This window comes from Pangasianodon hypophthalmus, chromosome 4 (assembly GCF_027358585.1).
Source record: "Pangasianodon hypophthalmus isolate fPanHyp1 chromosome 4, fPanHyp1.pri, whole genome shotgun sequence".
In the NCBI taxonomy this organism is placed as follows: Eukaryota; Metazoa; Chordata; class Actinopteri; order Siluriformes; family Pangasiidae; genus Pangasianodon; species Pangasianodon hypophthalmus.
The window spans coordinates 1,519,151-1,544,052 of NC_069713.1; the positions used below are offsets into that span (position 1 = coordinate 1,519,151).

The 24,902-nt window shown below is 40.8% G+C and overlaps 4 protein-coding genes across 7 annotated transcripts in view; 3 read left to right on the plus strand and 1 right to left on the minus strand.

Annotated features, from left to right (window-relative positions):
• Positions 1–3,519, plus strand: part of gjc2 (gap junction protein gamma 2) — a 28,418-nt gene extending 24,899 nt beyond the window's left edge. For both annotated transcript variants that reach the window (XM_026910226.3, XM_026910228.3), the window contains exon 2: positions 1–3,519. This exon is cut by the window's left edge and continues 1,351 nt beyond it. The gene's annotated coding sequence lies outside the window, so the exon portion shown is untranslated.
• A 2,497-nt stretch (positions 3,520–6,016) lies between these two features.
• iba57 (iron-sulfur cluster assembly factor IBA57) lies at positions 6,017–10,590 on the plus strand. Its single transcript, XM_026910268.3, has 3 exons — positions 6,017–6,472; positions 7,562–7,938; positions 9,142–10,590. The coding sequence occupies exons 1-3, from the start codon at positions 6,198–6,200 to the stop codon at positions 9,534–9,536; spliced, it is 1,047 nt and encodes a 348-aa protein (XP_026766069.1). The 5' UTR covers positions 6,017–6,197; the 3' UTR covers positions 9,537–10,590.
• Positions 10,591–10,739: 149 nt separating this feature from the next.
• Positions 10,740–16,339, minus strand: jmjd4 (jumonji domain containing 4). The gene is made up of 6 exons (XM_034304059.2): positions 15,585–16,339; positions 15,323–15,488; positions 13,727–13,852; positions 12,464–12,731; positions 11,489–11,635; positions 10,740–11,259 (listed from the first exon to the last, which is right to left on the minus strand). Exons 1-6 carry the CDS (start codon positions 15,835–15,837, stop codon positions 10,960–10,962), a joined length of 1,260 nt encoding a protein of 419 aa, XP_034159950.2. The 5' UTR covers positions 15,838–16,339; the 3' UTR covers positions 10,740–10,959.
• A 411-nt stretch (positions 16,340–16,750) lies between these two features.
• snap47 (synaptosome associated protein 47) lies at positions 16,751–24,059 on the plus strand. 3 transcript variants are annotated; one of them, XM_053233561.1, is made up of 7 exons: positions 16,751–16,960; positions 17,250–17,337; positions 19,106–19,672; positions 20,301–20,806; positions 21,272–21,354; positions 23,075–23,290; positions 23,408–24,059. In XM_053233561.1, exons 3-6 carry the CDS (start codon positions 19,179–19,181, stop codon positions 23,219–23,221), a joined length of 1,230 nt encoding a protein of 409 aa, XP_053089536.1. In that variant the 5' UTR covers positions 16,751–16,960; positions 17,250–17,337; positions 19,106–19,178; the 3' UTR covers positions 23,222–23,290; positions 23,408–24,059. The 3 variants fall into 3 exon arrangements, with proteins under 3 accessions (XP_053089536.1, XP_026766075.3, XP_034159180.2); XM_034303289.2 differs by having other exon boundaries at positions 16,756–16,960; positions 21,272–21,387; XM_026910274.3 differs by lacking the exon at positions 17,250–17,337 and having other exon boundaries at positions 16,755–16,960; positions 21,272–21,387.
• Positions 24,060–24,902: the final 843 nt, after the last annotated feature.

Sequence of the window (24,902 nt, forward strand, 5' to 3'; positions counted from 1 at the left end):
AACATTATTATTATTGTTATTATTGTTATTATTGTTGTTGACTGAAATCCTCGGTGCAGGAACCGGGTTATAAATATCGAGTCGGAATCTCTGTAAAATCTCTCAGTGTTTTGCTCTAAACACCTCAGAATAGTGTTGAGTGTGAATCCCGTGTGAAAATCCCGGAATGATTATTAATAAACTAACTTTACTTAAACATAAACATTTTCAGACACTCTGAACTAACGAACAAAAAATTAAAGATAATAAACACAGTGTCGCATCACATCCTGTAAAAAAAAAAAAGTGTTTAAAATTTAATCAGAAAATAACTGAATTTAAAAAAAATTTAAATAAAAGCCACATAAGACATCGAGAGACAATAATAAAGATAATAATAATGTACATATCGAATATTATGGAATTAAATTTGTGCCAAAAGTATTGAACGTAACTTTTCAAGAAATGAACAAAAAAAAATACAATGAGAAAGAAGAAAACCACTTTTCGTTTACGCTTCGCGAGTTTACGTTCGCAATTCTGGCACAATCTTCTCATGTGGGCGGGGCTTAACAGTGATTTCCTTCCATTGGTTAGTGAGATTTGGATGGACAGATCCCTGACCTGGAAGTAGAGACTTCAGTGGTGTGAATTTTGGAGAACGTTCTGGATGCGGTTCTCTGTGTAGTTTCAGTGTTTGTACTTTGTAGTGGAGATTATTTACTTACTTAGTTAGTATATTATTTTGTAATTAATATTTGAGGTTTAGGTAATCGCGTATGACTATTTTTTCGAGATCAGCTCTCAGGAGCGGCACAGAACGGCGTCATCCTCCTCCTCCTCACCTGGACACTCGAGCTGACGATCCAAATCTCAGTAACCAATGAGAGTAAATCGCTGTTAAGCCCTGCCCACATGAGAAGACTGTGCCAGAATGGCGAACGTAAACGAAAACTCTGGCATAAACTCTTCATAAACCATGATTAGCGAAAAGGAAGTTTAGAACACTGTTAATAAAGAGAACGCTGTTTATTTGAAGACCGTGTAAAATTTTTGCCCCTGAGTTCACTGTTTTCAATATCAGAGAGTTTTTCTTCTCTTCTTTTGGCACAAATCTAATTATATAGAATATCAGGTTTATGCTTATTTATATTTATATGATTGGTGAAATAACTGGCTATTGGATTTGGGTTAATTGTCTCATTTTAGCTCAAATTCGGTGTGTCTTATTTATGTTATACACACACCTACATGTCAGTATATACTGAAATAAATCTCTTTATTAATACTCAGTACTGTGCAAAAGTCTTAGTCACATGTAAAGAAATGCTGTAGAGTAAAGACGCCTTCAAAAATAATGAAATTAAATGTTTCTACATTAAAAAAATCCTATAAAGAGCAGTAAACAGTAATAAATGAAACAAAGTCAGTATTTAATGTGACGATCCTTCACTTTAAATAAAATAAATCAGTATCTGAGGTGCAGTGTGTGCAGTTTTATAAGGAAATGAGCTGGAAGTGTTACTGAGCATCTTGCAGAAGCAGCCACAGTTCTTCTGGAGACTTTGACTGTCGACTCGCTTCTTATTTCTGCAGCGAAACCCAGCAGCCTTCATTATGTTTTTATCTGAAAAGTGTCTCTTATGGAATCTGCTGCTTTCTTTACTGACATACAAACATTTTTCTGTAACATTTCATTTTGTGCTGGAAAACTAATGTTTGGAATCTAAAATGTTTTTGTACTGAATCAATAATGTAGAAGTCAGAAAATAAACATCTATAACAAAGTTTGTACTAAAAAGAATAGAGTGCCAAGACTTTTGCACAGTACTGTAGTTCATGCACACCCTGATTGTAACATTGCACTTTTCTGGAAAATGGTGAACACGGCTCTATGAAATGCTAATATCCTACTAAACACCGCTGTAACGCTGCGCTAGCAATAACTGTGATGTCACAAAACAACCGCTAACTCATCACAGGAATAATGAACATACTTCAGCAAGCAACAGATTAGCACCAGGATCAATGAACACATCATAAATATTTCAATGTGAACATTTTTAATGTGCATCAGGCTGGAGTTTAACTTGAAATGTGATCGATTTGGTGCTTTGGAATGAGCCCAGCCCACTGACACGCCCACTACGGTACGTCCCAACACGTCAACGTCATGATGCTTTAAATCAGTCAGTGGTGTGGTGGAGTTTCTGATTCGTTAAACATAAATAAATTACTGTATCTCTGTACATATGGTTAATGCTGTAAATAAAGTAACCAATAAGCATGCAGTTCCTAATATTATATAGTATCTTTTCCATAACTAGAATTTTTCAGTGTTGACATTTCGGACGTAGTGCGTGTAAAATCGTAGTTTTACTGACGTGTCAGTTTTAGTGAAAAGCAATAGTAATAATAATAACGTTACATTTAATTAACACCACCATTGTCTTGTATAGTTGTAGTTTACGATATTCTGACTGTTATCATGTTTCTCCATGTTTACGATATTCTGACTGTTATCATGTTTCTGCATGTTTAACACTTATTCACATATTCAGACCCTTTAGATTTTACGTAGAGTTTACGTTCTACTATATTAAGCGTAAACAACGGTATTGCGATGTATCGTATAAATGATTATCAGCGCATGACTGTGGTATAGATTTGTTCTCGTCACGCTCAGTTTAACTCTCTGGAAGAGATAAAGAGAAATTAACCAGCTGTGTTGTGTGTGTAAATATCTTGTATTTATTTTTTGTTATAGTTGAAACTTGCACTATGTTACTGAGAGAAAAAAAGATCTAACAGTGTAAATAAACCTCGAGAGATTTGTGACCTTAAAAAAAGTGACGGTTTTGGAAAATTAACCTAAGCACATATTTTAACTCAAAATGTTATTTGAATTTTGAAAATAAGAGCGTAATTGTAACACGGACACAATGCTACTTAGGTATGTCTGCTAATAACATGGCTAGCTAGCAAAGTTAGCAATCTGGCTATGCTAACCTAGCTAATTTAGCATCAGTATTTATGACTAGCTGACTAGCCCTTTAAAGACTTTATTTTATTTCATATTTAATTTTTTTTTTTTAGAATAACAGCAGCTAAACACCAGCTACTCTTCTAACAACTGCTCACTCAGCTAGCAGCTCTAACCAGCAATATTCAGTATTATATAGAGCTATTAGCTGGCTAGTCCATTTAGCTAACATATCCCATAGAAATCTTATTTAACAGCTAGCTAACGTGACACAGCTAGCTTTAGTTGTTTAATTTTAGACAGATTTTAGGAGGGATGACATTTAAAGTCTTACAGAAACGTTTGTTTCCTGTTCTGTGCAAATAGAAGTGAATTAAAATGGCGCCTATGCAATGTTTTCTACTGACATGAGAAAAAAACAACAACTCTGAGGCTATGCAAAATGCACATTGTTATGCTAATTGTAAAAAATATATGAATCTTTTCCCCAGATGTGCCTTACGACCGTAACTGTGATGTGTAATTTAAAATGAATAATAAATGTACGATGACCGTAACAGCTGGCTTTAGTGTTCTTTTGTCTTTATGTTTCATCGTGTTTTGTGACAAATGTGTAAAAATACGTAAGTCTGACTTGGAACTGCAAACTAAATCAGGTACGTGACTTTATTACTACGTTAAACATTGTAAAGTATTTGTTTTTGACCAGCTGTGTCCCAAATGCAGTTTGAACATCATTAACATCATTAATGGCTAGATTAAGTGATGAAAATTAGAGCTAGAAGTATAGCATTAATTATTGTTTTAGTAAATTAAGTATATGTTTTTCATCAAATATCCAGTAATGTACGGAGCCCCTAAGGGGACATGGTGATGGAAAAAAAAATGAGATGGGCGGAAAATTTATATTTCACTGCTTTTGCGTTCATTCGCAAAAATTCTGCGTTGTCACGAACTTCTCCCGAACGCAAATATCTTTGCCAAAGAATGCAAAAAAAATTGTGAGAGAACGAAAAAAATTATGAGAGAATGCAAAAAGAAAATTGTGAGAGAACACAAATATCTTGGCGAAAGAACTTAAAAAATTGTGAGAGAAAAACGCAAAAGCATTGCAATATAAATTTTCTCCCATCTCTTATTTTTTTCCATCCATATTTATGTGTTTGTGTGTGTGTGTGTGTGTGTGTGATTACTTTTATGTATATAACTTCTACCACTGCTTACTAATCTTGTCATTTTTCTTTGAATAATTTTCTTGTCTGTTGCTTGTTATTGTTGTTGAATTAGAGAATTTGCAGAACAGGAGACACAAGCAGCTGTTTTCGGGATAAATATCGGATCACAACATGTCTCTGTTTAAAGGAATAAATTCTTATATAATAATCTTCTTTTATATATAACTTTTAAACTTTGTAAAATTCTTTGTGATTTTAGATGAATGTTTCATATTCCTTAAACGCAGTGTTAAAACAATTTCATGGCAAATCAGTTTTACAGACGAGCATGTTCATCTGTTTCTCTAGTGTAAATAACACTAATCCTGTACAGTTATAATAAAAAACACTTGTTAGCAAAATAATGTTAAATAAATATTAATCTAATAATAGCCTGTAAATATACACTTACCGTCCACTTTAATAGGAACACCTGTACATCTGCTCATTTATGCAGTTATCTAATCAGCCAATCACGTGGCAGCAGGACAATGCATAAAATCCTGCAGATTCAGATCAAGAGCTTCAGTTAATGTTCACATCAAACGTCAGAATGGAGAAAAAGTGTGATCTCTGGGACTTTAACCGTAGCATGGTTGCTGGTTTGAGTTTTTCAGAAGCTGCTGATCTCCTGAGATTTTCACACACAACAGTCTCTAGAGTTCACACAGAGTGGTGCGAAAAACAAAAAAAACATCCTGTGAGCAGAGGATCTGCAGCCTGTAACAGCTTGTTGATCAGAGATCAGAGGAGAATGAGCAGACTGGTGACAAGCAGCTGACAAGAAGTTTACAGTAACTCGAATAATCACTCTTTACAACCGTGGTGAGCAGAAAAGCATCTCAGAACACACAACACATCAAACCTTGAGCTGGATGAGCTTCAGGAGCAGAAGATCACGTCAGGTTCCTCTCCAGTCAGCTAAGAACAGGAATCTGATGCTCTCATGGGACAGCTGGTCTTTCTCCAGTCTTCAGCTGTATATTAACTGATCTAAAGCCAGTACTGCTATAAACTCATGTAAAAGAAGAGAAGAGGAACTTTACTCTGCTGTAGTCGGATAATTACAAGTTACAGCTTTGCCTCGACCGAGCGTTAGCATATCAGAGAACCTGAAAGTGAAGAGACAAAGTGTTAAGTGAAAAGTAAATGACCATCAGACGGCACAGTGATCGTTTACACTTTCCTTCTCAATTCAGAGAATCACGTACTTGCACTCTCCAACTGATTCTGATTTTATTTATCCATTTTATTTTGTAATTTGCGTTTTGTCAGGTGTGTAGCCTAATGTTATGAAAAAAGAAAAGACAGAGTATGCATTGCATTTTCATTTTTGCCTTCTTTTTTCCTGTTAGCATTTTATTTTAATCATGGCCACAAAATACTGATATAATGAAGACAATGACATGAAAAAAAGTTTTGATTTTATTTTTATTTTTAACACTAATGTTGCATGATGACATGGAAAATAAAAAGTTGCAGATTGCATTATCTCATTTCTCATTTATTTATTTATTTATTTTTTATTTTGGCACTATCTCTGCACACACATATGGGAAAAAAAAGTATAAATTTGGGGTTGAATTTTAATTTTCGTATTTTAATTTTATTTTTTAGCACAAAATCCTTTCCATGTTAAATATATTAATCTATAAATCTATAAATATTTATCTTTAAAGAAAATCCTATAGATTTAAACATCCAAATATTAATTCATACATTCATCCAGAAATATTCATCTGTAAACAAACTACCACAGAGCCGTTACAACTTTGTGCGCATGCGCAACGCGCATAGTGTAGAGGAACGCTAACTGCGCAGTAGGCGTGAGTTTGAACGTGTTGCGCATGCGCAGTGGAAGACGCGAGAGGACGCTGGTGCTGAGCTGCACTGAAGTGTGTGTGTGTGTGTGTGTGTGTGTGTGTGTGTGTGTGAGATTCGCACAGCACCATGGGAAACTAAAATGAAAGGGTAGTGACAGCGGGGATGTGTTTGCTTGTGTGTTAGTGGTGGTTTTAAAGATGGCGGCTTTACTGTGCGGCGTTCTCCGAGTGTCACACTGCGCGCGCGCATACAGCGGCGTTATTAGGCGTTATAGCACCGTGGAGACGGTGTGGACATGTCACACACTCACACACCGAGCTCTGATCAACATCCGCGGTCAGGACACACACTCCTACCTGCAGGGACTCGTCACTAATGACGTCAGAGCGCTGGAGCAGAGTGGACACACTGCCCTGTACACACACCTGCTCAACGTGCAGGGCAGGACCCTGTATGACGTCATCATCTACAGGTAACCTCCACACTCACACAGCACCTGACCTTAGAGCGTAATCACCGCACTCCCGAGGTCTGGATTGTGATTGGTCAGAAGGTGTTGATTAATTTTCCTTAACAGAAGCGAGAACAGGAACTACCTTGTTTCTAGAACATTAGCTGTAACTATAAACGGATAAAAAGTATGACCTCATTCTTTAATACATAAAAAAAAATGTAACTGTTGGAACATTGATGTAGTAAAAGAGGAATAATAAACACTTGAGTTGTATGCTGTTAATCGACCTCGGGGTGATTACAGTAACTGCGCTTCATCACACACACACACACACACACACTTGTATATCTCCCTCCACCCAGTGGGACATTTCCCAATCTGAATAAACCAGAGAAGTAAACGAGGCTGTGGAGGAGAGATAGCGAGGATAACACATCCTGCTCTGTTCGGCCATCATACTTTTTATCCGTTATAGTTACATTCAATGTTCAGTGAAACATGTTAGTTCCTGTTGTCACTTACGTTATAGCAGCTGTAAACAGTCGTCCCCTCACCAGTCTCTCTTTATTCTCTGTCTTCAAGTTAATAAGACAAAAGACAGCAAAGAAGCGTAAACTCCTCTGTCCTGAAGATGTCGGAAAACTTAAAGTTACAGCTTTACCTCTGACTGTTACAAAGCGCTGACACTGGAGACTCCTTCCATACGTATTAAATAAACACATTTCTCCTTATAGGAAACTTCACCATATCAATGAGTACAATTGTTTTTTAATCCGTTTATTATCTGCGGAACGTCCCTGTGAATGAGCTGTTGCTATAGAAACGATAACGTACTAGAACGACCGCATTAATTATGAATAAACCTGTGATTTGCGGCTGCACTACTGTCAGAGCTGCTGTTATAGAAAATTAATCAACCAACTGTGGGATAATATTTAAATACCACACGTATCCAATTCTCCAGGATATGTTCAAAGTTTGGTGTGAAGTTTGGTTCTTTAGTTTTGTCCCTGAGCTACAAAGCTAGTGTTGCTAACAAGTAATAGAAGCGTATAGACACCAGTTTAGTGTGATGGACTAATTGTGTAAATCACGTTTGGTCATTAGTCTGAAGGAAAGCAGCGATGACCCAACCAGCGTCCTCCTCGAGTGTGACAGCTCGGTGTTGAACTCCATCACACATCACCTGAACATCTATAAGATCCGGCGTAAGGTGTTGGTGGAGGCGTGTCCAGGCCTGTCGCTGTGGGCCTTACTGGGACTGAACACACACTGCACACACACTGCCGAAGGGCTGGGACCTGAATCTGAACCTCGGCCTGAGCTGAGGAACGGAGATGGGGTGGTGGCAATGGTCCAGGATCCCAGAACCCCTCTGATGGGCTGGAGACTGATCACCAGGAACCAGGAGAATCCTGCAGGAATCATCACAGCCTGTAACCATGGCAACACTGATGAGTATCATCGCCATCGCTACAAAATTGGTACACCCTGTTCCATTTGCACATAATCATGATGATGATGATGATGATGTTAGTACATTACAGTGCTTTTCATTTACCCAAATCACTGATGGAATAGAGGGTTATGATAAAAATTTAACATGGTTAATCTGGTTTCCATGGCAATGCTCTTTGATGGGAGTGAATTTGACACCCAGGCTTAGGTCCAGACTTGGGCTTGGGCTTGGACCATACTCTGGTTTAGGACCGTACTCTGGTTTAGGACCGTACACTGGTTTTGGACCGTACTCAGGTTTAGGACCGTACTCAGGTTTAGGACCGTACTCTGGTTTAGGACCGTACACTGGTTTTGGACCGTACTCAGGTTTAGGACCGTACTCCGATTTTGGACCGTACTCCGGTTTTGGACCGTACTCTGGTTTAGGACTGTACTCTGGTTTAGGATCGTACTCAGGTTTAGGACCGTACTCTGGTTTTGGACTGTACTCAGGTTTAGGACCGTACTCTGGTTTTGGACTGTACTCTGGTTTTGGACTGTACTCAGGTTTAGGACCGTACTCCGATTTTGGACCGTACTCCGGTTTTGGACCGTACTCCGGTTTAGGACTGTACTCTGGTTTAGGATCGTACTCAGGTTTAGGACCGTACACTGGTTTTGGACCGTACTCTGGTTTTGGACTGTACTCAGGTTTAGGACCGTACTCTGGTTTTGGACTGTACTCTGGTTTTGGACTGTACTCAGGTTTAGGACCGTACTCTGGTTTTGGACTGTACTCTGGTTTTGGACTGTACTCTGGTTTAGGATCGTACTCAGGTTTAGGACCGTACTCTGGTTTTGGACTGTACTCTGGTTTTGGACTGTACTCTGGTTTAGGACCATGCTGTAGCTTACTGTAAGTTGCGCTGGGTAAGAGCGTCTGCCAAATGCCATAAATGTAAATGTAAACTTGTGTACTTGGGCTTAGGACTGTAGTCAGCCTCATGAACGTACTTGGGCTTAGGACCCAACTCAGGCTTATGACTGTACTCAGGTTTAGGATTGGACCTTGGATTGGGCTTAGACTAACTCATTGTAAATTTTTACTAAAAAGTCTACCAGCAATTTTAAATGTAAAAAAATAATTAGTAAATTAATGGTAATAGATAGTAAAATAAATAGTACATTTAGTGATCAGTGATATGTGTCATGTGCCATTATGGTGGTTAACGTGTTGATGTTTGTAGGTGTGCCGGAGGGTGTGCGAGACCTCCCCCCAGGCGAAGCTCTGCCTCTGGAGTCCAACCTCGTCTTCCTGAACGGGATCAGCTTCTCTAAAGGGTGCTACATCGGACAGGAGCTCACGGCTCGCACCCACCACACAGGCGTGATCCGAAAGCGCCTCATGCCCCTCAGCCTCTCCGTACCCGTGGAGGACCTGCCGCTGGGGGGCGCAATCGAGTCAGCACAGGGGAAAGCGGCGGGGAAACTAAGGTCAGGGGTCGGGGAGCTTGGGCTGGGCCTCGTACGCCTGAGTCACGCCAAAGAGACCCTCACTGTGTCGTCCACTCAGGGTGAAAAAGTGACGCTCACGGCGTCTGTGCCAGACTGGTGGCCCAAGGACATGAAGGACAAACTATAAGCATTAATACAATCAACATGAATAATAATAAAGGACGGGGACTGACCAGATTCTACTGCTGTGCCAAAAACAATATCTTACATTCTTCTGACATAACTTTAAATCGGTGGAGCTGGGTTTAGGATCAGACTCGGGTTTAGAATCAGACACGGGTTTAGGATCAGACTCGGGTTTAGGATCAGACACGGGTTTAGGATCAGGCTTGGGTTTAGGATCAGACATGGGTTTAGGATCAGGCTTGGGTTTAGAATCAGACATGGGTTTAGGATCACACACGGGTTTAGGATCAGACTCGGGTTTAGGATCAGACATGGGTTTAGGATCAGACATGGGTTTAGAATCAGACATGGGTTTAGGATCACACACGGGTTTAGGATCAGACTCGGGTTTAGGATCAGGCTCAGGTTTTTTAGAATCAGGCACAGGTTTAGAATAAGACTCGGGTTTTGAATCAGACTCTGGTTTAGGATCAGGCACAGGTTGACCACCAGACTCTGGTTTTGGGAACGGACCAGACCCGGGTGTAGGACTGGATACATGTTTAGAACTGGACTCGGGTTTAAAACTGGGCTTGGCCAGTTTAGGACCTTACTCTGGTTTATGACTCGGTACCAGACTGGGTTTAGGAGTGGACACAGGTTTAGAACCGGACTTGGGCTTGGAACCAGACCTGGGTTTATTACTGGTCTTGGGTTTGTGACTATATATATAGTTAAAAGCACCTTATAAATAAATCATAAATTGGTTTAGAACAAGACTTGGGTTTAGTAATGGACTTGAGTTTAGAACCGGACTCTGGGTTTTTAGGACCGACCTCAGGTTTAGAACTGAACTCAGGTTTGGTGAAAGGTTTATCTCAGGTTTAGGACCGGACTCGGGGGTTAGGAGATATTAACACGTTCATTAACATGTCCTTGATCTCACACTACCGATAAATAAAAGTTATTTAAGACATGCTAATATAAAATCTGTTACGAATATCGTTTCATGTTCGAGTTTGATGTTGAAATGTTAATTCTGTTTATTTAAATAAAAACATCTGGATCAGTAATGACATCACATCTCCAATATATTCACTGCCATATGTTCTTGTTCATGTTGTTTAGAATGAAAACAATGATTGAAACATTTCAGGTAAATTATTAAAAAGAGAAGGAGGATAAAATGGCTGGAGGACTATAAAACAAACCGTAACGCTATTCATAATGTGTATAAGAAGTTTATTTTTAAAATATCCTGTAAGTGTGTGTGTTTTGCTCTGAATTAAACAGAGTGACTGCGGCTCGTTAATAAATAGTTTATTAATGAGTTATTAATTAGTAACACTGAAACAGGGATGCTCAGGATGATTCTCCGCGAGGTGTGAGCTGATCATCGGTTATTTGATGTTGTGCTGAATGGTGTTTAAAGGTGCTGAAGGTGTTCAGTATGCGGTGTTGTGTTTGCTGATGGCGTCTCTGATCTCCTGCAGCAGCTCCTCCACGTTAAAGCCCAGCGCAGACACCTCCACTCGCTTAAAATCCTCGTTGCTGAGCATGCTCTCTAAGATATGAGCCACCCTCTGAAGGTCAAAGGTCGCGTGGTGAGGCCCAAGAGCACTCAGCGTCTCGGAGAACGCGTTTCCGTGGCGAGACGACAGGAAGGAGATGCGGTGATTAGCGATGGTTTTGAGGAAGGAGGCGAATTCTGCGTAGTCGATCCCCGTACACGATTTCATCATCACCTGGGACAAGAATAAACGAATGAAGCGACATCATCGATAATAATGATGAGTGTGTATCGTATCGTACCTGTCCTCACCGTTACCTGATGATGATGAGTGTGTATCGTATTGTACCTGTCCTCACCGTTACCTGATGATGATGAGTGTGTATCGTATCGTACCTGTCCTCACTGCTACCTGATGATGATGAGCGTGTATCGTATCGTATCGTACCTGTCCTCACCCTTACCTGACAGTGATTGTCCCATGAATCCATGGTGTCCCTCCACTCGTCTATCTCCTTCTGTACAGACTTCAGCTCCCCCTGCAGGAACTCCCACACCACATCCACATTACAGCCATTCAGCCAGTTATGGTTAATGGAGATGGTGTCCTCCTGACACACACACACACACACACACACACACATACATATTAATTCTAATATTATATTTATTGCAAATATTGCGTATATAATAAAAAGTCAATTAATTATGAATGAATTAATTAAAGCATTCATAAGTGAAATTCTGGATATTTTATTTATATAATATAATTTTAAATTGTAATTGAAGTCTCTTAAAAATCTTGTAACTTCATCTTATGTCATACTTTATCATCTTTAATACATATTTAACTATTACATACTTTATTTTAAATATTTATCTTTTTATACAATAAATATTAATTTAATAATTAGGCCATTTTTTAAAAAGTTACATTTTAATACTTGTTTTTATTTTGATCATTTATTATCCATTAATATTAGCTTTTATAAGAGCAGACTTTATATGTCATTAAATATCGTTAATTATATACTAGACATCTACATTTTAAACACGTTTAAACAATTACAACAATAATAAAAATTTACATATTTACATCATAGTCCCATTTTACTACTTTCTATATGAAATATTAAGTATATACGTTTGTGGTGGGGAAAAAGGTTAAATATAGAATCAGTTCTCCAGGCTGTTCTTGTGGAGGAACTCTTAAAGGTTCCCTGCAGATCCCTATAATGGAGGGTTTCTCAGAAAAGGTTCTAAGCAGAAGCCCTTTAGAAAGATTGAATATCCAAAGAATAGTCTATAAACTTCTACACCAATCTGAATAGCATTTAAATTTAATATTAGAATAAAAGACACTTATATTAGGTTTTGAAACCAGGTGGATGGTGTTGGTGGATGGTGTTGGTGGTGTAGAACCCCAGCGTGATCCTCACCAGGTTGTAGACTTGATGATGCCAGCCGCTGGGGACGAACAGGATCTCTCCAGCCTCCTGAATGACCTCCAGGGGGCGACACGCCTCACTGAATCGTGGGAAATGACGCTGATCCTGCAGGGCGGGGGATGTGACATCATATGCCAGGTTTCCATGGCAGTCTCGCAGGAACTCCTCCTGCCCCGGGGGGTACAGCAGCCATTTCTTACGGCCGCAGATGTTTGCTGACCAGCTGTAGGAGCGGAACACGTCGGCGTGGAACGGCGTCCTGAGGCAAACACTCGCAAATTACTACAGTTATTGTTCATTCTTTTTAATATTATTCATCTTCTGGGAGTCAGTGTTAACAATGCTGACGTGACGTCATTAATGTGATCGTTATTAAAGACGGTGACGTCACGTGATCATTATTAAAGATGTTGACGGTGACGTCATTAACGTGATCGTTATTAAAGACGGTGACGTCATTAACGTGATCGTTATTAAAGATGTCGACGTCATTAACGTGATCGTTATTAAAGATGTTGACGGTGACGTCATTAACGTGATCGTTATTAAAGACGGTGACGTCATTAACGTGATCGTTATTAAAGATGTTGCCGGTGACGTCATTAACGTGATCATTATTAAAGACGGTGACGTCATTAACGTGATCATTATTAAAGACGGTGACGTCATTAACGTGATCGTTATTAAAGACGTTGACGTCATTAACGTGATCGTTATTAAAGATGTTGACGGTGACGTCATTAACGTGATCGTTATTAAAGACGGTGACGTCATTAACGTGATCGTTATTAAAGATGTTGACGGTGACGTCATTAACGTGATCATTATTAAAGATGGTGACGTCATTAACGTGATCATTATTAAAGACGGTGACGTCATTAACGTGATCGTTATTAAAGACGTTGACGTCATTAACGTGATCGTTATTAAAGATGTTGACGGTGACGTCATTAACGTGATCTTTATTAAAGACGGTGACGTCATTAACGTGATCGTTATTAAAGATGTTGACGGTGACGTCATTAACGTGATCATTATTAAAGACGGTGACGTCATTAACGTGATCGTTATTAAAGACGGTGACGTCATTAACGTGATCGTTATTAAAGACGGTGACGTCACGTGATCATTATTAAAGATGTTGACGGTGACGTCATTAACATGATCGTTATTAAAGACGGTGACGTCATTAACGTGATCATTATTGAAGATGCTAACAGTGTTAGTGTAGTAATAATGATTATTAACTCTCACCAGGATCCTTTAGGCCCCATGTAGACGAAGCGATAGTCGTCCACGTCCAGCGTGTCCCAGTACTCGTTCAGCCAATCAGAGGAGAAGTAGATGGGCGTGGTGTAGGCGTGGTGCTCTGGAAACATCCTGCAATAAATAGCACTGTTTTAGACACACCCACTCTGACATTTTCAGAAGTGCTGCTCTAATTAAGACACAAATAAAATTCCAATTTAAGACTTTAAACACAAACCCACATTCTCATTTATGGTCTTCAAGGCAGCTCTGATTTGCATATAGACCACACCCACATTTCCATATATGGAGTTGAAGGCACAGCGTGCCCACATGTATATGGCCACAACACCACACCACACAATTTCTATATATGGCCACAAAGACACTCCCACATTTCCATATATGGCTCCTAAACCTCATTCTCACCTTCAAGGCACGCCCACTCAGAGTCGCTCTCATTTCCATATATATACAGATACTCATGAACGGGCACAAAGACACGCCCACTCAGAAACGGCGTCATAGCCACGCCCACCCAAATATGGCGTCATAGCCATGTCCACTCAGATACAGAGTCCAGCCACGCCTACTCAGTTATGGAGTTTAGCCACGCCTACTCAGATATGGAGTTTAGCCACGCCTACTCAGATATGGAGTATAGGCCCACCTACTCAGATTTGGAGTCATAGCCACGCCTACTCAGTTATGGAGTTTAGCCACGCCTACTCAGATATGGAGTTTAGCCACGCCTACTCAGATATGGAGTATAGGCCCACCTACTCAGATTTGGAGTCATAGCCACGGCCACTCAGGTATGGAGTTTAGCCACGCCTACTCAGATATGGAGTATAGGCCCGCCTACTCAGATTTGGAGTCATAGCCACGCCCACTCAGGTATGGAGTATAGCCATGCCCACTCAGGTATGGAGTATAGCCACGCCCATTCAGATATGGAGTATAGCCACGGCCATTCAGATATGGCGTCATAGCGACGCCCACTCAGACATGGAGTCATAGCCACACCCACTCAGATATGGAGTCATGGCCACACCCACTCACATATGGAGTCATGGCCAGACCCACTCACATATGGAGTCATGGCCACACCCACTCAGATATGGAGTCATGGCCACACCCACTCAGATATGGAGTCATAACCACGCCCACTCAGATATGGTGTATAGCCACGCCCACTCAGAGCTGTAAATATGTGCTGGCTGACACTGTGTGTGTGTGTGTGTGTGTGTGTGTATATACCTGTGCATGAGCCTTTAGTGCTCTGTGTGTGTGTGTGTGTACCTGTGCATGTGCGTGTGTGTGTGTGCGTGTGTGCGTGCGTGTGTGTGTGTACCTGTGCATGTGCGTGTGTGCGTGCGTGTGTGTGTGTGTGTACCTGTGCATGTGTGTGTGTGCGTGTGTGCGTGTGTGTGTGTGTACCTGTGCATGTGTGTGTGTGTGTACCTGTGCATGTGCCTTTAGTGCTCTGTGTGTGTGTGTGTACCTGTGCATGTGTGTGTGTGCGCGTGTGTGTGTGTGTGTGTGTGTGTGTGTGTACCTGTGCATGTGCCTTTAGTGCTCTGTGTGCGTGTGTGTGTGTACCTGTGCATGTGCCAGTCCTTCAGGTAAAGACAGCCTTTAGGTGAGGAATGTCCGTTCTGGATGTAGTCCCTCCAGTACGAGAGGAAATCTCTGAAGCTCATGGTGTGTTTGGGGTTGGAGTTGTACTCTTTGGTGTTGCAGTCTGCCACTGGTACCGGCGTCTCGTCTGTAAACACAGCGCGACAGTGTTAGACAGGTGTGTTTTTCCTCACACACACACACACACACTCACCCAGACCTGAGGTACATACTAACCACTCACCAAACTCCTGCAGGAGTGTGTGGAGGTCGGGCTTGCCGTCGTGGCCGACCCAGCGGCTCCTGCAGCTCCAGTTCTGGGTGAAGCTGGAGGAGAACATGCACGGCTGGTTGTTCAGCAGGTGTTTGCTGAAGAACAGGCTGTAGGGGATTTCTGTCTGGATGTAGTGCAGAAAGTGAGACGGCTGCAGCTGAGCGCATGGCTGACGGTCCAACTTCACCAGGCTGCTGCATGCACCTAACGTCTCTCTGTCCATGGCATGGCACTAAAGCGCTTATAACCTTGTTATAACCTAATTATTATAACCTGTATTTATCAGCATGCCATGGCTTTCTATCAAAGCAACTGATGACTAGAGCATTATAGCTGCTACTCTTTTCTTTTCTTTTCTGTTGAAAAATATCAGATGTTACACTGGCATAAAATTACAACTCATAACACAAGCAGTTAAAAATCTAGTTTTGTAGGTTTACAAGCGAAAATAATCCGAATTTTCTCTCTTTTCTTTATCTAATCATGGACTGTGTGTTTTCTAGGGGAAGAAAATCACTGACACACAACACCCGAACGATGATTTACCCACAAATAACATATAACATTTTAGCGATTTTTAAAATAAGATTTCTTAATTTAAACGTTATTGTAAGTAATATCTAAGACCGTCGAATAAATTGAATAAATTCTGTCTGTAAAAACAGATGTTTATTTCATTTATGCGGAACGCTTTGTCCTGGTATCGTTTCCATATCGGTCTGTAAACAAGGCCGCCACTTCCGGTGTTTCCGCCATTTTAGGTATTTTGTATATTCTGCACCCAGTTGACTTCCTGGTGCAGTCTTAACCAGCACTGTCAATATTTTAGATAAACATTTAAATATTTTTATTTGAAATAAATCTTTTGTTTTTGTTTTAAAAGATGTTTGTGAATAAATTTATAATAGTGAAATAAATAGCGTTGTTTACTAATAGCTTGCTAACAAAAGTATATAAAGTATTTTTTCTGTATTAAACCCCCATTTTATCCAATCTGAATGAAATACAATTTTTAAAAATAATTTTTAAATAACAATTAAACTTTTAATTAAAAAAAATTAAATGCCTATATGTTTGGTCACCGCTAACTAAAAGATGTGAATTTGAATCAGGCGGAAACAAAGCTACCTAAAAAAAAAACCGGGGTCCTTACAGAGGATGCAGGTTAAAGCGCTGAGCCGCATTTTCTAATGCTTTATTTACAAGGCGCACGAGCGCATCGGTGACGGAAGTGGTTTCCGTGTTTGTGTTTGTGTTTTGGTGTTTATGAGGATTTTAAAGATGTAAATAACTCACACACGAGTCACAACAAGCGAAACTGGCCCTGTCCCGCTTTATCCACAACTGTGAGTATTTAAATAACAAAACACACACACAGACTGGCTGTGAAAGGACTCAGAAATGAGAGAAATGAGAACATTTTTTAATATTTATGGAAGAATATTTAGAAATTAGAGAGAGAAATGGAAGAGGGAGAGAGATTACAGTCTGTGTTTTATACATAAATAAATCATGACGACATGGTCACGTGTTCTAAACACAAATGTACACTGTGTAATGTTTATAAATCTCTAAAAAAAAATATCATCTGAAGGTCTTGTGTCTTGTTTGTGATGTTTGTTCCTCCTGGTTTAGGTCTTTAATCATCATCATCATCATCATCTTCATCATCATCTTCATCTTCGGCCCAGTGCTGAGCGTCTCGGTGTCTGCTGCGTGAAAGGTGATCTCACACCTATTACACTAATTATTCTACACTTCTGTTCCTGCTGTGTTCAGTGTCCTGAGTCTCGACACGTCTGTTTGTAGACGATTTCTTTATTCTCTTCTGTCTACGAGGAACCTGCAGGATCTGTAAAACACGACCACGGTTTCAGAACCCGTCCAGAAACCTGACGTCCGGTCCAGAAAGCTTGTCTGGGTTTGCATTCGCTTCCTGTCAGTCATTTTATAGACACTCAGCTTCACTGAACTTCCTGTGGGCGGAGCTTCGTGAACCTGGATGTAACCGTTAGAGACCTAATCTTACCTAATGTCTAAAATCACCAGCAGCATTCACACAAACATCTTCTCTTTACCTGCAGTAATAAAAACATCACTAGTTTTATTAATGTCCACTCGTATTACCTGAAACTGTAAGCCCCGCCCACTTCGCAATCACGTCATGTCACGTATCCCTGAGACGCTCGGTTCCTGATGTACCTCAGTTTACTACAGCGGAGATGCATCTGAGTCAGGTGCAGGATTTAAACCAGGGTTCCTCAGGGGTTCTTCACATGATTAATCATTCAGTCATAACAACGTAAAAGTCCCCACTGGAGCCCAAGAAGGAAGCTTTTCCATTTATACATACTACACTCCAAGAAAAAAGGGTTCCTCACGGGTTCTTCGGATGTTCAGTGGTATCTGAAGGGGAACCCTTTTTCTGAACCCTTTCTGTTTCAGGATTATACATAGAACGTTTGAGAGTCCCCCTGAGGAACACGCTGAAGAACCTCTCAGGTGCCAGCTGGAACGTTTTCCATTTAAACATATGTTCTCTAGAGTTTTTTTTTTTTTTTTTTTTTTGGACGGTTAACGGTTCTCAATCTCTTACAAGGTTCTAATTGGAATGTTTTCTTAATGAGAAATCTTCTGTTACACAAACTAAAGAACCCACTTGTGGACCTTTTGGTTCACTAATGGAACCTTTTCCATTCATACGTACATTCTTAGTGGAAAAAAAAGGATTCCTCAGTGGTTCTTTAGATAGTTCTAGGGCTTTTAAGAGGTTCTGCTTGGAACACTTTCCAAAAAGTTCCAGAAAGATTCTAGGTCTCCTAGAAGACTCTATTTGGAACCCTTTCTGAAAGGGAAACTCTGTTGTAGGTTCTACATAGAAGTATTAAGGTTCCCCCAGAGAGACAAACTGAAGAACACTGTACCTTTCGGGTTCCAGAGGGAACCATTTCCATTTGTAGGTGCAGTCTAAGAAAAAAGGGTTCCTCAGTGGCTCTTGCACTAATCCTAAGTCTCTTAAGAGGTTCACTAAGAACCCTCTGTTGTAGGTTCTGCACAGAAACCTTGTGTTCCAAACTTCAGTCCCAAACTGAAGAACCTTTAGAGTGACAAATAAAACACACGCTCATATAAAAACAATGTGGTTCTTTAAATAGTTAATGGTTACAGGTATCTTAATAGGTTCTACCTGAAACTTGGTTCTACTTCTCTGGAAAAAAATAACCTCTTTGTTGTTTGGTTTCCTTAAAAGTTCTTTGTATGGTTAATGGTTCTATCTTTCCGAAGGGGTTCTCTTTGGAACACTTTCTTAATGGGGAACTCTTCTTAAAATCTTTGCATTTCCTTGGAGACACAAACGCAAGAACGCTTCTTTATGGAACCTTCTTTATGGAACCTTGTATTATACAGTGTATAATATAGAGGTTAAAACAAACAAGCGTGTGTGTGTGTGTGTGTGTGTGTGTGTGTGTGTGTGTGTGTGGTTCCCCCAGGAGGTGGAACTGACTGTTCCGGTTGTTCCTGTTGATCCTGAGTGTTCAGGAGTGTTCCGGTGTTTCCTGCGTGATGGATGGCGAGGCTCTGGTTCACAGCTGGCCGTGTTCCTACTACGTTAACGGCGATAAGCGCTGGGCGAGCGGCCGTCTCACACTGACCCCGAGCGCCGTGCGCTTCAGCTCGTCGTCAGGCGGAGACGGAGGTGCGGTTCTGCTGCTCCCGCTGTCCCGCGTCACACACATCAACACCGAGTCGTCCTGCTTCATCTTCAGCGCCGTGACCCTGCAGGAGCGCGACGCCCACAAGCACTGGTTCTCCTCCCTGAAACCGAGCGCCAGCGCCGTGTTCCACGTCCTGCAGCACTTCTGGAGAGAGTCGCTCGCCCTGCACACACACTCCACACACACTCCGCTCAGCCGCGGCCAGAGACTCATCAGCATGGTGAGCGACGCCCAGCACACACTCTCACACACCGGCAGGGCGCTGAGTCAGCAGGGAGAACAGTTCCACCACATGATCCACCAGCTCGACAAGATGGAGTCCGACCTGGGCGTGGCCGATAAGTAAGCAACAAATCGGCTCTCATAACTGCATCTGCTCCACCAATCAGCTGTTTAGTAACAGTTCTTAATTTGCGAGATGGAACCTTTTCTGTTTAAATAAAAAAGGTTCCTTAAGGGTTCTTTTTAAAGGTTAATAGTATCTACAGGGGTTCTACTTCAGTACTCCAAGCTCCACCCCAATAGATCCTAATAGTCCCAAAGAAAAGTGCCAACTCTGCAGCATGAATCAGTTCTGGTGCCTGTTGGAATAACAGCTTTTTAGTTTGCAAGATGGAACCTTTTCTATTTATGAAAAAGGTTCTTTTCATGGTTAATGGTATCTACAGAGGTTCTACTTCAGTACTCCAAGCTCCACCACAATAGTTCCTGGTCTGTAGAAAAGTACTGAGAGATGACCCTGGTTCCTGTTGTAGTTGTGGCTTGTAATTTGCAAGATGGAACTTTTTCTAATTCAGTTTAAAAGAAGGTTCCTCAAGGGTTCTTTGGATGGTTAATGGTATCTCCAGGAGTTCTACTTCAGTATTTCTACACTGATCATCTCTCCTGCTCTCAGCCAATCAGAACACACCTTCATTCACACTATTAACTGGTGATGATGTTTGAGAACCTTGTCTCTGTGTGTATTCAGGTTGCTGTCGGAGCTGGAGTCTCCCGCGTGGTGGCCGTTCGGTAAGTTTCCCTGGAACAGGAAGTGCCACCCGGAACCGGGTAAAGGTGAAGCTAAAGCTCCGCCCACTGAAGGCTCCGCTAAATCGTCTCGAGAGATCCTGAGCGTGCCGGTTGTGTTTTACCGCGGCGGTGATATAAACGGCGCTGATGTGAATTCCGGCGCTCTGGTGTTGCTAGTCTCCTCCTTGGAGGTGCGCGACGCTAACAGCCGGCTCGTTCATCGCTTCCACAAACAGGAAGTGGACGAGATCCGTGTGCATGGCGTTTGTGACATCAGCGTGCGGCAGCGCCACATCGGAAAACCAGACGTGTGTTTCAGGTTACTGTCAGCCAAGATGGCGGAGGCGCTGTGCGTCCTCGAAGTGCAGTACAAGAAGAAGGTGGAGTTCGCCAGGGATTACTCAGGGTTCCAGGCCACGCCCAGTGATGACATCACACCAGGGAGCACGGCGTTCTGGGGCGCAGGTACGATAACTCATTAAATAAGCTAATCAAACCATGACGTTACAGTTAGCTACGTGTAACTTGTATGTTGTTTCGCTAGTCGCTGTTCTGTAACTGAGTTTAAAATAATTTTATCTAAAAGTACTAACAGGAACCGAACAATTAATTCCTTATATGGAAGTAGACTTATACTTGTACACACTTGGATTAGGCTGCCTACGCAGTGAGCACCTCTAAAAGGACAAGTGTTGTTTTAAATGTAAATTTAATTTGTTAAATTAAATCACTGATTAATGAAATCATTTATCTTTGAAAGAAAAAAAAAAGATTAGACTGTAATTTAGAGTTTGGCCACATGATGGCAGCATCACTCCTTTTTTTTATACACAGTATGTATAAAACCTCACTACTCAGGACAGCACACTGCAGGGATTCTGCTTTACTGATGCTCTGTGTGTGTGTGTGTGTGTGTGTGTGTGTGTGTAGGAGCGAGTTCAGACTCAGATGTTCCTGTACAGCTTCCTGCAGGAGATCTGACTCCAGTTCAGCTCCATGTCCAGCAGAACACAGTGAGTCAGGAGGAGGCGCAGGAGCTCAAACAGGTTCATCACTTCTTCTTCTTCTTCTTCTTCTTCTTCTTCGTCTTCATTTCTCTTTTATTTGCACTTCTGATGTTTCTAAACAGTAAAAGTACAATCTAGGATTATTTAGAACAGGTAGAAAGAAAAGATAAAACAAAGAACAGAGAGAGGAAAACAGAAGAAAGGAAAGGAAAATAAAACATTTTGAAAGGCATGAAAGAAATAAAGAAAGAGAAAGAAAGGAGTGAAGAACAAAAAGAAGAAAAGGAAGAAAGGAAGGAAGATAAAAGATAAAAGGTGATTCTTTCACCAGAGAAAAGGGAAAAAAATGAAAATGAGAGGATGGATGGATGGATGAAAGGAGAAAGAAAATTAAGAATTAAAGAGGAAAGAAAGAAAGAAAGAAAGAAAGAAAGAGAAGAAATTCCTGTTCTTGGCTGGCAGGAGAGGAACCTGATGTGGTCTTCTGCTGTTGTAGCTCCTCCACCTCGAGGTGCAACATGTTGTTGTGCTGAGATGCTTTTCTGCTCACCGTGGTTGTACAGAGTGATTATCTGGGTTACTATATCCTTCCTGGCAGCTCAGACCGGTCTGCTCATTCTCCTCTGATCTCTCATCAGCAAGCTGTTTCAGGCTGCAGATCCTCCGCTCACAGGATGTTTTCTGTTTTTTCGCACCACTCGAAAAACAGTTTATTTTATTTATACATTGTGCTGCTGCCACCTGATTGGCTGATTAGATAACTGCAGGTGTACAGGTGTTCCTAATAAGGTGCGCCGTGAGTGTATAATGTACTGTATATGGAGTGTGTGTGTGTGGTGTGTATGTGTGTGTATTTATAACGTGTGTGTGGTGTGTGTGTATATATATATATAGATATATATAATGTGTGTGTATAATGTGAGAGTGTGTGTGTGTGTGTGTGGATGTGTGTGTGTATATAATGTGTATATAATGTGTGTGTGTGTGTGTGTGTGTGTGTGTGTATAATGTGTGTACAATGTGAGTGTGTGTGTATAATGTGTGTGTGTGTGTATAATGTGTGTACAGTGTGAGTGTGTGTGTATAATGTGTGTGTGTGTGTGTCTGTGTTTATGTATGTGTGTTTATAATTTGTGTGTGTGTATATAATGTGTATATAATGTGTGTGTATAATGTGTGTGTGTCTGTGTGTGTGTGTGTGTAGATGTATGTGTGTTTATAATTTGTGTGTGTGTATATAATGTGTATATAGTGTGTGTGTAAAATGTGTGTGTGTAAGGTGTGTGTGTCTGTGTGTATAATGTGTGTACAATGTGAGTGTGTGTGTGTATAATGTGTGTGTGTGTGTATATAATGTGTATATAATATGTGTGTGTATAATGTGTGTGTGTGTGTGTCTGTGTGTATAATGTGTGTACAATGTGAGTGTGTGCGTGTATAATGTGTGTGTGTGTATATAATCTGTGTGTGTGTCTGTGTGTGTGTGTGTATATAATGTGTATATAATATGTGTGTAAAATGTCTGTGTATAATGTGTGTGTGTGTCTGTGTGTGTGTAGATGTATGTGCGTTTATAATTTGTGTGTGTGTATATAATGTGTATATAGTGTGTGTGTGTATAATGTGTGTACAATGTGAGTGTGTGTGTGTATAATGTGTGTGTGTGTGTGTCTGTGTTTATGTATGTGTGTTTATAATGTGTGTGTGTGTGTGTGTGTGTGTGTAGATGTTGCTGCAGCTGAAGTCTCTGGCTCTGGAGGCGGACAGTGAGCTGCAGCGTCAGGATGAAGCTCTGGACGTGTTGATGTCCTCCAGCGACCGCAGCACCGCCACCATCGACACACACACACGCAGGATCAGGAAACTGCTCTGACCTTCATCACCATCATCATCATCACCTTCCTCATCACCTTCATCATCATCACTAACCAACATGAGCACGGTAAATCAGCTTTACACACAAACACTGTTAGACAAACTCCACCCCTGAACGTAACATTAAAGTACTCCTGTGTGTGTGTGTGTGTGTGTGTGTGTGTGTGTGTGTGTGTGTGTCCAGTCCTCCAGGACGTCCTCCTGCATGACTCAGTGTCTCCCCCTACAGGCAGTGAGGTGGACAGGTGAACTTCACAGACTGACCTCTGTATACAGAGATTTCCTGCACGTCTGCCATGAAACACACACACTGACACACACACACACTGACACACACACACACCTGATTCATTTACATAATGATGTGCAATCTGTATGTGCTGTACATATACTGTATGATGTTTTAATCTTGTTTAATCTTATTTTTATTTATTTATTTGTTGTCAGGATAATAATAAACACACAGTAAGCAGTAAAGTAGCGCAGTAACACATCAACCGCCATCGCACATAACGTGTAGGTCCTTATCTATAGCCTCTTCATGGGGTGTGTGTGTGTGTGTGTGTGTGTGTTAAACATCATTTACAAACTGAAGTGAAGAAAAAAACATGACATTAAGTGGAACTAATGAAGAGTTTAATTACAGCAGGAGAGAGAGGATCATAAACACACAGGTGTAGATGACAAAAGGTATAAACGCTACCTGAACAAAGGACATAGAACACTAAGAACTAGGATTAGAGAGAAGGAAAAGAGGAGGTAGGGAATGAGGAAACTGGGAATCATGTTTAAGAAAAACAGGTAAAGGGAAACAGGGAACAAGGGAGGGAACTGGAAACCATGATTTTTGGGGGGGGGGGGGGGGTATGGGTAGAGGAACTAAGAAAAATTATTAGGAAAAAGGAATAAAGAAATTAGGAAATGTGATATTGGGGGGGGGGTAGGGAATAAGGAAACTGGGAATCAAGATTAGGAGGAAAGGAAATAGGGAAACTGGGGATCATGATTAAGGAAAAATTAAAAGTGGAAGTAGGAAGTAGTGAAATTGGGAATAATGGTTGGGGGGAAAGGGGAGTAGGGAATAAGAAAACTGGGAATCATGTTTGAAATGAAAAAGGAAATGTGGAACAAGGAAACTGGGAATAATGATCGGGGGGAGGAAATGGGAATAGGGAATATGGAAATTGGGAATCAAGATTAGGAGCAAAGGAAATCGGGAAACTGGGGATCATGATCAAGGAAAAATGAAAAGGGGAAGTAGGGAGTAATGAAATTGGGAATAATGATTGGGAGGAAAGGAAATTGAGAATAAGGAAACTGGGGATCATGATTAAAATGAAAAAGAAAATGTAGAATAAGGAAACTGGGAATTATTGCAATACGATAACATTTCGTTCAGTTTACAGACGTCATTGTTTAGCGCTCGTTAGGAATAACAACTCCTTCCTTCCTTGTTTAGGAAATAGTAATAACATCAGGAATAACAACTTTTTCAACTAGTTCACAGATTTATTTTTACATTTGAACACTTCATGTGTTACTAGATGAATTCTTTCACTATCTTCAGCATGTTTTTTTTTTTTTAAATCAATAATGTTTTATTTTCTCCAGAATGTTCCAGTGAAGGAGTCCAGTGTTATTTCTGCATCAGGAACAGAAACACTACACTAGCTAGCTTT

Coding starts and splice junctions, on each gene's coding strand:
- iba57 (XM_026910268.3), top strand. CDS start 6,198: ATGGCGGCTTTACTGTGCGGCGTTCTCCGAGTGTCACACTGCGCGCGC. Junction 6,473..7,561: donor TATGACGTCATCATCTACAG/GTAACCTCCACA, acceptor TTTGGTCATTAG/TCTGAAGGAAAGCAGCGATG. Junction 7,939..9,141: donor TCGCCATCGCTACAAAATTG/GTACACCCTGTT, acceptor TGATGTTTGTAG/GTGTGCCGGAGGGTGTGCGA.
- jmjd4 (XM_034304059.2), bottom strand. CDS start 15,837: ATGGACAGAGAGACGTTAGGTGCATGCAGCAGCCTGGTGAAGTTGGAC. Junction 15,489..15,584: donor CACACTCCTGCAGGAGTTTG/GTGAGTGGTTAG, acceptor CTGTGTTTACAG/ACGAGACGCCGGTACCAGTG. Junction 11,260..11,488: donor CATGGGACAATCACTGTCAG/GTAAGGGTGAGG, acceptor TTCTTGTCCCAG/GTGATGATGAAATCGTGTAC.
- snap47 (XM_026910274.3), top strand. CDS start 19,179: ATGGATGGCGAGGCTCTGGTTCACAGCTGGCCGTGTTCCTACTACGTT. Junction 19,673..20,300: donor GACCTGGGCGTGGCCGATAA/GTAAGCAACAAA, acceptor GTGTGTATTCAG/GTTGCTGTCGGAGCTGGAGT. Junction 21,388..23,074: donor AGGCGCAGGAGCTCAAACAG/GTTCATCACTTC, acceptor GTGTGTGTGTAG/ATGTTGCTGCAGCTGAAGTC.